This window comes from Eretmochelys imbricata, chromosome 9 (assembly GCF_965152235.1).
Source record: "Eretmochelys imbricata isolate rEreImb1 chromosome 9, rEreImb1.hap1, whole genome shotgun sequence".
NCBI classification, from domain to species: Eukaryota; Metazoa; Chordata; order Testudines; family Cheloniidae; genus Eretmochelys; species Eretmochelys imbricata.
This window is the reverse complement of record NC_135580.1, coordinates 83628567-83642032: the sequence shown is the minus strand read 5'-3', so window position 1 is coordinate 83642032 and position 13466 is coordinate 83628567. Positions and strand designations below refer to the sequence as shown.

At 43.1% G+C, this 13466-nt stretch overlaps 1 protein-coding gene across 1 annotated transcript in view; it reads right to left on the bottom strand.

Annotated features, from left to right (window-relative positions):
* TRPC5 (transient receptor potential cation channel subfamily C member 5) overlaps positions 1-13466 on the bottom strand; it is a 96903-nt gene that overhangs the window by 19161 nt on the left and 64276 nt on the right. The window contains exons 5-6 of the mRNA XM_077826353.1: positions 10775-11097; positions 4489-4684 (exon numbers count right to left, since the gene is read on the bottom strand). Coding sequence (XP_077682479.1) covers positions 4489-4684; positions 10775-11097 — 519 coding nt within the window. The remainder of the gene's footprint in view (positions 1-4488; positions 4685-10774; positions 11098-13466) is intronic.

Genomic DNA, 13466 nt, shown 5'->3' with positions numbered 1-13466 from the left:
GTGCTGGAAAGAACACTCCAATTCTTGCTAAAATTGCCATCGTTTATTAAATGACTATAAATGCTCAATATCCTATTTTACGAAACAGCCAGTAAACCCATGCTGGAGCGTTGGCTCAGTGCCACTGGCTGAATCACCAACACGACTTCTTACAGATTCCTAGATTTTTCTTGGAGGCTTCCCGTCCAAATACTAACCAGCCCAGAACAAGCTTAGCTCACAAGATCACAGCCCCAGGGTTTTCTGAGTGCAGACAAGTGATGGCTTCAGCTATTAAATTTCTCTTTCGCTCACGTTGCTTTTGCTGTCTACACAAGGTTCAGATAACTGTTGATATAGCTCCTGTGATGAACTCCCACGGGGTATCGCAAAACACCTAGAATCTGAGTCCATCTGGGCCATGATTTCACAAACCATGCTGAATGTTTATCCTTGCAAAATGCATGTGCATCTTTGGTCCCATAAAAAACTACATGCCTGTGTATTAATTGGACCTCACATGACCTACAGATTTAGACTACAAGCATCAAGGTGCTTTGCAGAATTACCATCTATACATGCAAAAGGACTCCTTCACTTCAGACGCAACCAAGCGGTGACAATGTGAGAAATAACTTATCACCTAAACTGACCTCATTACCCGCCCTGTTACTTTATGCCACTCATGAATGATGGAGCTACCTGGCCACCCCAGTCTCATGAAGATAAATTTCACTGTCCTTCGACTTATCATTATGGCATATTCCTTCTGCATTCATAACTTGATGCTATTTCTCTCACTTCTGGATAGGAATTTAGATGAGGGAGCCAATAGTGCAAGACGTACAGTAGTGTTCTGTGCTGCTATATAGAACATTCGGATCTTCAGAAGTTGATGAGGCCCAGAAATTTATTGAAACGTAATGAGGTATTGGATTTTGTCTGCCTTCTTGGTTGTGAAGTGTAGTGACTCCCGTGATCAGATATTGACAACGGTTTGGCAAACTGGAAAAGCATGCAGGCTGTGCGGTGAAAAATCAGTATCTAAATGGCCACAGGGTGCTCCCCAGGAAATAGACAGTTATTGAAGTCTGAAATAGCTTGGTCCAAAAATCATAACATTCTTGCAGCTCAGTAGATTGAGAGTTCCCTTAAGCTGTGCAGAGGTTATGCCATGTGCTTGTCTTACTGCGTCTTCTGCAGTTATTCTACGGCTTATGTTGTACTTTTTCTAACAACCAGGAACTAAACGCTGTGGTTGGGAGCACTGACTGAAAGCAAGGAAGGCCTAGATTCTCCCTCTTCTAGCCTCACCGCAAAGGCAGATGCAGAGATGAAACACGCAGGGAAAGATCTATCATGGTGATATTGTTTGGTCTTTTGCTCCTCGGGCCTGCGAATGCTGTCGAGGCAGCTGCACACTCACGTGTGGGAGGCAGGGAGGGGAAGAAAGAGCTGACTGCGTGGCGGAGGGGCTCATTAACAAGTGGTGTGGATGAGAGCTGAATGGAACACTGTCCATTCCATCTCAGGAACACTGACATGCTAAGATGGACTCCCTCACCCGGTCGTTTTGCCAGAGTTCACTCTTCTGTGGGGACTTGACTGTGGCAGAAGGTTTTTCACTGGTGTGCGTATAAAATGGACTCCACAACTCTCCAGGTCTCCTGATCCTCATGCAGTGGGCTGCTGTTATCTAATATGCTTTATATCCCCAAGAAAGCTAGCATTAAGATAAGAAAAGCTGCCCAATTCAGCAACCAGCCCAAAAAGGGTAAGGGAGCTTTGTTTACTTTCTGTGAAGGCAGGGTAAGAAAATGAACCACAATCTTAAAACTTGACCAATATTAATTAATAGTGGTTAGGGAACATATTGATTCATATATAACCCTTAGAAGAGGCGGGGAAATTTTCTAGCCATGAGGAATGCTGTAAGCCACCAATGCAGAAATGCCAGCTTTAAGAATCAAGCTCTTTGCAGGTTCAGTTTGTGCTGCATCAGGACAGCCTGTAGCTGATTATCTCTTGCCTTCCAGGCAAATGTCACTGTGCTGTATGGGAATTTCTGTATTAAATATTAGGTGACAAGGAAATCATCTACCATCGCCATCCGGTCACTGTCACAAGCTATGGTAGGAAGCGACCATTCCACTCAGTGACAGCTTGACACATTCGTCAGTGTGAATAGCTTATCTGAGCCCTTTGTCTGCTGATCTTGCACAGACAGACATAGATTTTGATGCAAAAGTTCACTGTTCATAAACGCTTTATACCAACAATTTTCAGTGTATGGGTTGTTCAAACTGTGCACCTCACCTAACTGTTATTCCTTATTGATGGTGTATGCCTGGCTATCTAAATCACGTGGTGGTGTTTCTGGCTTTTGATAGGATGCCTTTAGACAGGAGAATAATGAATAGGAAATAACAACAGTGAACAGTAAATACCTTGGTTCTCATGACAATCTTTGGTTTGGGCTTTGCGTCATCCACAACCCTATATGAAGCCAGGTAAGGAAGAGGATTGGAAAAGCATGTCAAAGAGGCTGTCTGGGTTCCCCACATATCCCCCCAGAATCTGAAGGGTCAGCGCTGGTCAGAGAGGTAGTACAGAAAGCATGGACAAAAGCTGAAAACATTTATGCCTGTGTAGTGATCTATTTTCCAAGTGGCTAGCAAGATTAAGGGCCCGAGTCTTTCCATAGGCTTTAATGTGAGTTAGATCCCAAGGGCAATGTAGTTCTGCCCTGGTGGCTAGAGGCTGTTTTCAACTTAGCTAGATAGTTGGGATTGGCATGAAGCTGCCGTTGAGTTTGGAACAGGAAGATGCAAGCAGACAGACAAGGTCCAGATGCTTCCTCTCCTTGCCCTGTTTTGGGGAAGCACTGCTCCCATACACCTTCCCTCCTCTGGCTGGTAAGGTGAGAACTCACCAGCCAGGGAAGTCTGACGTGGGAGCAGGAGAAGCTGAGGTGAATTTCCTTTTTCTCTTTTTTGATTCTTCATCCTTGTCAAGAGTAAATAATGGCATTTATAGATAGGACAGTGGGAAGCCCAACAAGGGATGAGTCAGACATCTGTATCACTGGCCAGTTTGGGGGCACACATTTCTTTCATTTCAGATACTTTTTGACTTTTGTTCCTGTTCCCAAATAACCCAACACGGCATCACCCCATAATGTCAAGATCCATGAAGCAGCCAAAATTGTCACACACACCCTCCGAATCTAACCTACTTTAAACACCATGTATACAAGGTTTAGGCTCCCTTCAGGCTTATTTACTTTAGGGCCTTAATAAAATCTAGAATGATGCCTTCCCAGGATCACAGGCGTTCTTTTTCCTCTCAACCTGCAGTGCCTAACTCCTCCTGCTCAAATACCCACTGTCATTCAGAGTCTAGTTTTCATAACATTGACAATAAGAAAAGGAGTACTTGTGACACCTTAGAGACTAACAAATTTATCTGAGCATAAGCTTTCGTGAGCTACAGCTCACTTCATTGGATGCATGTAGTGGAAAATACAGTGGGGAGATTTTATATACACAGAGAACATCATTGTTTCATATTTTCTGTGTATATAAAATCTCCCCACTGTATTTTCCACTACATGCATCCAATGAAGTGAGCTGTAGCTCACGGAAGCTTATGCTCAAATAAATTTGTTAGTCTCTAAGGTGTCACAAGTACTCCTTTTCTTTTTGCGGATACAGACTAACACGACTGCTAATCTGAAACCAACATTGACAATGTGTCCCCAATTCTGCCTTTGGGTGTTCAAGTTGGCCCTTCGGTGCTTAAAATGAGGGTATGGTTTTAAAGACCAATCTGAACACTCAAATACAGAGTTGGTCAAGTCTGAAAGTGGACCCACAATGCCAGACATAACTGAGCTCAGATCCTGCATTCTGTGCGGGCGTTATCCTAGTCTCAGTGACTTCAGGGTTGCAGGATCAGGCAATTACAGGATTGGTTTGCAGTTCAGTTGAGAATTAACTGATTTCAGTTGGTCCATTTTGGAATCAAAAGTTACAGAAGTGGCTCTTTGCACATATGAGGAAAGAAGGTTTGGATAATAAGTGATAGGACTGAGGAGAAAAGACACCAGAAAACATTTAAAAATGAAACAAAAAGTGAAGAAAAAAACCAAACCCTTTCAAATAAAACCACCCAGTTGCATTGGGTTTCCTGTGTGCTATAAGGTAAGTAAGTAAGCTGTTAATGGCAAGGTGATTAATACACCTGAGGGCAGAGTTTAAGAAAAATAGGACAGTTAATAGGTGATAACCCTCTGCAGTCAAGAAGCATTAGAGTCTAGCAGACCATCATCCATGAACACAGAAACACACTGGTTCAGTCTAGTGACTGGAAACTCCAACACACTAGCTGCCGAGGAGTTGAGGAAATAGCCCCAATCATCCTGGAAGAAACCATGAGACATAAATGCTGCATGTAAAGCAGATAGAGCTTGCGGAGAAAATCGGAAAGGAAGATGGAGGGACAACTTACAGCGATGAGCTGGTAGGAGTTGTTCATCATGGCTATGAGCATGTTCAGCAGCACGACCAGGGAGATGACATTGTACGTTCCGAACATGGTGGCCCCGACAAACTCCGTGAACTCATGCCTAGCCTTCACATTGGTGACGTAGAGATTCAACAGACCAAACACGGACCAGAAGAGCGACTGGAGGGTCTCAAAAAGTCTGCAAAAGACAAACTGCACATTACTACTTGGGTCTGGGAGGACAAGAAAAACACTTAGGTCTCTCTGAGCCGTGTCTGTGATGAGGGTGAGTACAATGGTGCACTGCAGGGTAGGGCTTTCTGCACCGTAGCCATGGTGAGGGTGGGGATTGTGCTGCAGTGTACCATAGGGCACTATGAGCCATTGCCATGAGGAAGATGGGTACTGCGGTGCACTGCACCATAGGGCTCTATGCACCCTGGCCATGGGGAGGATGTCAAGGTGCACTGCACCACTGAAGCCATTCGGCCTTCAGTGCACATGGGCAGGCTGCATCCCTGCGTTCACACTGAGATGAGTATGCTGAAGAGCAGAGCCAATACCTTCCTTTCTGGAGGGTCAGTACGTGCTTCCCCCTTACAGGCTACAGTCCATCAGCCAGCGCAGGAGGGAGCTGCACCCTGGACCACAGTGTTCCCGGCCCTGTTCGGAGTTTCAGTGGCACCCTGACTCCCCTGCCCTTGTGCTCAGGGGGGTGCAATGACTGGGGCCATAACTGCCCCGACAGGTGCACAAGGAGATTCCCCTACACACACAGAGGGCCAGACACGATTGGGCCCCTCTTGTTAAAAATTTGCATGCCACAGTATAAATAATCTCTCCCATTCCCACAGGGTCTCCATCAGGAAGACCTCTACATGCATAGGCAATGCTTCAGTCACCTCTGATGTGCAGCATGGGAACATTATGACAGCACACGGCAGTACTGCATCACAGGAGAGGAGGTGAATATCACATCCTGCTGAATCCCCAGGGGTGATATTGGCAGAGAGCGTGCAATTACCTCAATTGGATATTAACCAGGACAATGGGGCTCAGACCCCTACTCTGTATCCTCACATCACAGGTGGTTAGGGACCCCTGTATTATGTCTGATGAATGGCAGAACCTAGTACAGTACAGTGCCCCCAGCATTATGCAGGAGCACTTGCTCAGTCCTGACTCAGAAGAAAGTGTGTCACCTAATTAATGCAGCATGATAGGGTTCTCCTTTGAAGTCTCCTGACCCCACTTAACTTTAGAGCTATGGCTATGGGTTGCTATGGCTTCTGCCATAGACAAGTGACCTTTTGCAGTCATGTCAAATACATTATCAGGATTGTGAATAATCACTCCTTTGGGTATTATTGTTTCAAGTTTTGGGGAGCTGACGTTTCTATCTACATTTAAGATGTTTTGGCTTTGGCCTGGGGTCAATAGATGGTTTTTAAAAAAAAGAGTCTTACTGTAAAAACCAAAAAAGTATTGCTTAAAAGAATATAATCTATTTTGGATGTGCTTGAAATATTAGGAATCTGTTGTATTGGTTGTTCATTTGCCTGTTAAATTCTTTTGGCATTCACACCTTTACTATCCATAGAGGAGTTGCCATTCTTTACAGTTTTAACTCTTGTATTACAATCTGGGTTCTATAGATCCTGGGCCAAATTATGAAGTCCTTAATAAAGCAAAACTCCCCTTGATTTGAACAACCTGACTTCTCTGAGAGGCATATTAGTCAAATAAGGATGGGGTAAACATTGAGTAAGGACCTAGGGATTTGGCCCCATTACTTAAGTCTGTGAAACTGTACCTGAGCAATGTAAAGAAAAAAGCACAGATGACACCGTAAGTCACATGACACAATCAGTACACCCACTTTTAAAGGGACCGCCCAGTCTCCCAGCTAAACAGCTGAACTCATTTGATTATTATTAACAATAATAACAATACCTAGCCCTTGTATATTGCTTCTCATCAGCAGGTCTCAAAGAACTTTACAAAGTAGGCCAGTATCATTATCCCCATTTTACAGATGAGGAAACTAAACTGAATTTTTAGCAAATAGTTTGTAAAACAATAGAAAAATATTTATTGTTTTTTAAGATCTAATGTAACGAATGAGGTATCGAATCATCCTAGTGAACCAGAATACCAACTAAATGAAAAGTCAACCAGCTTACTGCTCAGCCCAAATAACATTAAACACATATAGCCAAAGGGAAAACACAAGAGCTATCTGTCAAACCACCTGCCAACAACAGGGAATAACTCTCTAGTTGCACACAGAATGGGGAAAGGGGACAAGCAGAAGGGAAATCTAAGTGAGGGGAGGGAAGGAGCAGTCAACAATGAGCTATCTGACATAAAAATGCCTTATAGCCTGCACTAAAGGGATTAACCAAGGCCTCCAGAAGACATTGTGGCGGGGAGTTTCATCATGAAGGAAAAAAAAATTCCTTGGTTTGCTGCTTGACTGTACCTTGCAGAATTACATCCTCCCCATCCAGCCATAAATCTCAGGTAGGAACATAAGATGGAAAGTATTTGTTCAAGGATTTAGGACCGAGGGGTGAAATTCTGTCCTCAGCCACATGATTATCAATCTGGAATAACTCGTTGAGGGTGAATAGCATGTTACTTTGGATTTACACCTTTGTAACTAAGAGCAGAATTTGACCCTAGGTTAAGAAGGAACGTTATATTGACACTCACACACGACCCTGAATGGTATCCTAACATTAGCAGGCAGTGCAGCTTATCAGGAACAGCTGTAACAGACACCTTTCTTCCTGAGGGCCAAATTGTATGACCTTTACACTCGTATAATAGCATCTTACTCCACACAGAGTGCCATTGATTTCAGTGGGGCTCCTAGTGGATTAAGAAACTATTCTGTATGAGAAAGGGGTTCATACGCTAAACCGGAAACAGCCAGGCCGATGTTGTGTGCTGCAATTCTGTATAACAATAATATTTTGTTATTCTTTCCTCTCGCTTTATGTAGTACAATCACATACTGCCCGCAATGTCTAACAGGGGACCCGAACCAAAAGGCCATGTCCATTGTTAGGCACTTTTGATGAGGCTCACAATATTTTAGAGGAATATTCTTTTAAAATAGAAACCATTTCTGAAATGTGAACTCTGAGCATCTACTGGGAGAAACAGCAAACCTCAACGGCCCTCTAAAAGCATCTGAGGAAAAGACAGTTCCTGCTTCACTCTCTGGTGCACCGTTAGCCTCCAGCAAGGCTGCAGTTTCTAGTGTGTCTTGGAGAAAATGGCAACCCAGTTAACAGCGTCCCTCTCAAGACAAAATGACACTGCAGAAAACAAGGAGTCACTGACTCCCTCCCACCCCCTTTTGGTTGACTGAGCCTCTGTGATAAATATATTCCTCAGACTGCCTGTCTAAGCAATAGACACACTCCACTTTCTCATGCACAGAGAGGCCAAAGCTTAAAAATTTGAATTATTAATGGCTTCACCTCGTTGCTGTCACAAAGGAATATTACTTTTCCTTGAGCTGTGTTTGTGGGTCAGAAAATTTCTTCGCAACAGATATTAGACCCATCCTTGGGGAGTAATCAGAAATAATATGATGGTAAATAGGTGTCATATTTTAAACGAGTTGTACAAACATGAACAGTGCTCCTGTTTCTCCTTCTCTGATTATAAAATTAGCTCTTATTATGTGACTGCCTCGGAACACTTTTAGAGATTGAGGGGACTCACTGGAAGCATTTTGCATTTCTTCTACCACTAAGGAGGGATGAATTCAAGCCAACTTGAGGTAACATTAGGCTTGATTTGAATTCACACCAATGCTGCTCATTCTAAGAGTCCCATAGATATAATTTCCTATTTTGCAGGTTGCCCATTCTTAGCAAGTCGCACATGCTGTGTGTCTGTTTGAGGAGTGAAATGTCAGCTTGCCCTGGGGGTTTTAATAATGACTATTTAAACTTTTAAGAACACAGTGAATAAACTTCTTAAGCCCAGCTCAGACAAAAAGGCAATGGCAATGTATTCTGCCCCCTGCCAAGGGAGCTGGGTCCTAATGTTCCCCACCCACTGCTGCTTTGTTTTAAACAAACCTCTGTCCCCAGATGCCGAGTGCCCTCAACTTTCTCTTTGTGAGGCAGTCTCGTTGGCAAGAGGTTTAAATGCACAGCGGTACCGGAGAATGAGTGGTCTGCATTTAAAGAATGCTGTCAAGTTGATTTGTGCACTTTCTGTCAAGTGGTTATATATCATTTTTTAATTCCCTGTTGTGTGTTACACCCTCTTAGAAACTTGAAAATCACATTTTTTCCCCCGTGACCAAATGTGCTTTTTTCTTTAGTCAAACATCTGTTATTTCCTTCATTGATCAGATGGCACTGAAAGCAGCAAAGTAACTGGCTTGCAATAAAGCTGGGCCCAAACAAAAATCCCAGACTGAAATACTCCCTTCCTCCCATACCCTTCAGCTCTAGTGTTGACTGGATCTGGTTCTGAACTCAGTGCTTCAGCCCTTTTACTTGTCAGAAACTTCAATTTATAGAGCATCATGTCCTGCCAAAACATTTCCCTCTGTGGATCAGCTTTAGCTCAGCTATAGGAATGATGTTTGTTAGTTAATTTACTGCTGCAAAGGGAGCACAAAACATTTTTGTAGGAGCATTAAAATATTTACCATGGGATAAAATGAAGGGCTTTAATTCTTTTTTCACTAACACCATGTGGCTCTCTTCACTTCAGAGGTGTTAGTATTGGGCTAAATGAGTTAACCAAGCCCTCCATGTTTCTGATTTGCAATGGTTGAAGAGCTCTTCTTAGTAAAGGGGAATGACAACGTCTGTGCTTCTTTTAGGAATGCATCCGATGAAGTGAGCTGTAGCTCACGAAAGCTCATGCTCAAATAAATTGGTTAGTCTCTAAGGTGCCACTAGTACTCCTTTTCTTTTTGCGAATACAGACTAACATGGCTGCTACTCTGAAACCTCTCTTTTAGGTCTGCCACCTTTGGTACCTTTGATCATGAGGGGCTGTTGACATGTGGCCTCTGACAGGAGTGGATGTAATTTCACCTAAGTGGTTCTGCTCTTTTTAAGAGGAAAGCATTAGCAGGATGGCTGGAGCAGTTGCTCTTTTGCCCCAAGGCCTGGCACACTTGGGGTCTGTCAGCGCCTGGATCTGATAAGCTTGTGGACATGTTGCAAAGCCCATTTTTTAATCCTAAACATTTGGGCGAAAGATGAATGGAGCATTTGGGAGCATAATGGAGAGTTTTATTTGATTCACTATCAAGTGGTGAATAATAATCTCTTCTGCTTGTTTGTGTTTTATTTATTTTATTTTCTATTGTATTTTTCAAGCACTGTAAAAACACCAAGAGCAATTGGATTGGTGCTGATTATTATCAATATTACGGCTATTATTCATTAAAATAAATGCACAAGAAAGACAATTCCAGTTATTCTTCAGTTTGCACTTGTTTCTTCAGCCATGATCTGTGCCAGTTACCATCTCAGCAATTTATATAGCAGTTCCTCAGTAAAGAACTAGCATTTCCTCCAAGTCTCTCTGATCACACCTACATCAGTATCAATAAAATCACTGAAGTCAACAGCATTACACTGGTGTACAACCAGCCCAGGTGAGATGAGAATTTTGCCCAAGCTGTATCACCAGGGCTATAACCTATGCTATGTTCCCAGGCTTCAAGTCAGTTTCATTCTTTGGGTTTGATTGCATAGAGCATTTGTTATGGTCCTACTGTATATTATTTTATATTGCTGTTATTTATCATCATTTTAGTTTATTCTGTGCATAGGTTTGTTCCTTCCCTTTTATTTTATACTTTATTTTTTTCTCACACTGAAAGGATTCCTTCTGTGGAGCAACCATGATTTTCTAAAGGATATTGACATTATACAGGGGGCATTACTAAAATACCTTCCAGTGTATACATAGGATCCCATCCTGCACTGAATGGGAGATGGACCAGAGGACCTGGTGGTAGCAGCTCTTTTCATTTTTTAATTTCTATGAGACTTATCACCACCTCCCTTGGGTCACAAACATCCCATCATAGGGAGAGACCTTGTGCTCTGGAACTGAGTATCGTTCATGACAGCTAAAAGGCAGACTTCAGCAAAGGGTCTGCCCCAGTTAACTCAGACTTTCCTTACATAACCAACCAACTGGCCTGACAAATAAAGGCATTCGCAGCCAACGCGTAGAGACTGTTAAGGTAGGAAGCAACGTAAGTCAGCATTACAGAAAGGGGATGGAATCTTACGTGGAGAAGGCATTGTTCTGTTTCTCACATCGGATCCCCTTGCAGTTGTTGGGTTCCTCTGAGGCACTGGTCTCATAATAAAAATAAAGCTGGTTCAGTCCGTTGGCAAAAGCCAGAAGCACCAGACAGTAGATAAAAAGGAATTTGAGGATGTCTAGCAGCATGCGTCCCAGAGAGATCTGCAAGGGGCCCAGGTGGGAATTTGCTGTAAACAGGGATATGAGACGCAAGGAACTTAAAATGTTGGATATTGCAAAGAGAGCTTCTGCAATGAGCGTCGGGTGCCACATTTCCCATTCCTCCCTTGGACGAGAACCATTATACTGAAAGAAATAACAAGGGTACAAAAATTAATGGTGCAGTAAACACTTTAACATAGCCCCAAAAGCCACAACTGCTAACAACATTTCATTATGCAGTACACTAACCAGCTTTTGATTACTTGAACAGATGGTGTTCAAATCTGGATCTCAGTCAGGGTTAGGTAATGCTCAGGGTTCAGGTTTGAAAAGCTGACGTGTTTAAGGCTCAGGTTTGAATTCAATGGAGTCAACATCTCACAAGTTGTTCCTGTGAGATTTTGTCCTCAAGTGTGACAGTTTCGTGAGATCAGCTTTTCACCAAAGATTATTAGCATGCCTGAGCTAGATTCAAAAATTAAGCTCTTTAGTTTTGGAATGAAAATTTTATGGACCAGTTCAGGACCATGGATTCAAACAGAACCCCTATCACCCCTAAAATTCAAAGGAGTTCAAATTCCTCATTATCAAATTTAAGATTCTGATTTTGGTCCATTATCAATTTTTTTTTCACTTCCAGATTGTTCATACACATTTGAAATGGTGCTTTTATACTCTGGGATAAGCAGAGTGGAAAAGGAAGGAAGGAAGGAAGAAGGAAAACATGGATGAACAATAGAATGTGGTAACTGTATGCCTTCCTCCTTCTTCTTATTTCAAAAAGAGCCAGGCTCCCAGAACTGAAATGCTTTCTGCACATTAATTTTCTTATTAGTTAATTTGTCATGGTAATTTTAGGAGAGTCATAAAAACAGAGGTCATAATTATAGCTGCAACACTGGATACACCTGAAAGCATCAACTATAAAATTAACTAGGTTTATAGTGCAATTATAAAAGCATATGAATTATTTGGGCCAAATGTTCCCCTGGTGTAAATAAGTGCACTCTAGTGACATCAAAAGAGTCATGGAGGCTGATTACATCAGTGTAGCTCCATTGGGCTGACCTACAATGGTGTAACAGATCGGAATCAGATCTTTTAACACCAGGGCTGAATTTGGCCTCTTAGTTCTGTTCTGCTCATTTACCATGTACCATGTAAAAAGGCAAAAAATGTTCCTAGAAAGGCGAATACAGTAACAAGTGTTTTATAGCAACTGATAGATTTTGTAACCTTTAAGATAAACACACTTTACTCTGATAGAGGTATCTTTGTAACGCCCTTCAGTTTAAATCTTAAGGTCCAATGCATAAAAATCACAACTTTTCAAGGAGGTAAGTAGAAGCAACCATGGGCTTCACAAAGGAGGACTTGGGCATGGCAGCACTAAACATCACATCACCTAACTTTTCAGCACCCTGCCACCTTGTGTCATTTGCAACCCCAAGTGAGGCAACCAGGTTCCCTATGCATTGTGTAGGAAGAGTTGGGCACCTAAAATAGGGATGGATTCACAGAAGCCAGCCTGTGGAGTGGGGAGCTGTCTAAGCTCACCTGTAGGAAATGCTGAGAAGTGGGGTGGGACCTAAGCCCTGCCCCTCAAAGGGAATTAGGCACCTATCTCTGCTCAGGATTCACCACCAAGCCAGAAACTCTCTCCTGGAGTTATGCACCTAAGCCATTTCAAGAATAACAAGGCATGGTTCCCCTCCTCACCCCAACATCTCTTTAGCCCAATGGTTAGCACACAAAGTGGGAGAACTGGATTCAAATCCCTACTCTGTTGGTTTCAGAGCAGGGAGCTGATGGGAGGTCTCCCATGTGTGTGTCCTAACTACTGGGCTCAGAGTCATTCTCTTGCAGGTCCAATGAATCTTTAAGTCTTTCATACAAGGTGGGAGAGATTGAGAGAGACCCCTCTCCCATAGCCATAATCTGGGAGACCTGTGTTCTTGTTGCTGCTCTGAATCAGGCAGAATAGGGATTTGAACCCAGGTTTCCCACATCCCGAGTAAGGGCTTTAATTACTGGTCTAGCAGAGATAAAGGGGGAGGCTCTACTGGCCCCTGGCTGTCTGCTGGGTGTATTAGGCACGCTCGGAGAACACCTACCAGATCAGGCCCTGCAGGAAAGGTAGGCAGGGAAATGCCTCGTTTGTGAATCCTGCCAAGCCCTAGACATGAGTTAGGAAGTGAGCAGCTTTGTGATCAGGACTTAGGCAGCTTTGCACATGCCCACAGGCAGCAGTTTAGGCACCTAGGGGACTTTAGATGCTTACAGGGTTAGGTGGTAGCTGAGCAATGGTTTTGTCAGGGTCAGTGACAGGTACCTAAATACTGCTTGAAAATCTAGCTGAGATACAGTGCAGCTGCATTTCTACATGACCTCTGATTGCTTCTGACATTTCCAAACTGTTCTCCACTTCCATGAACACTAGGGACTCACTTTGTTAACTGGATTTGAAGCTGGCCCTTAAACGTTAACAAACAGTGCAGATGTTGTTATCTCTT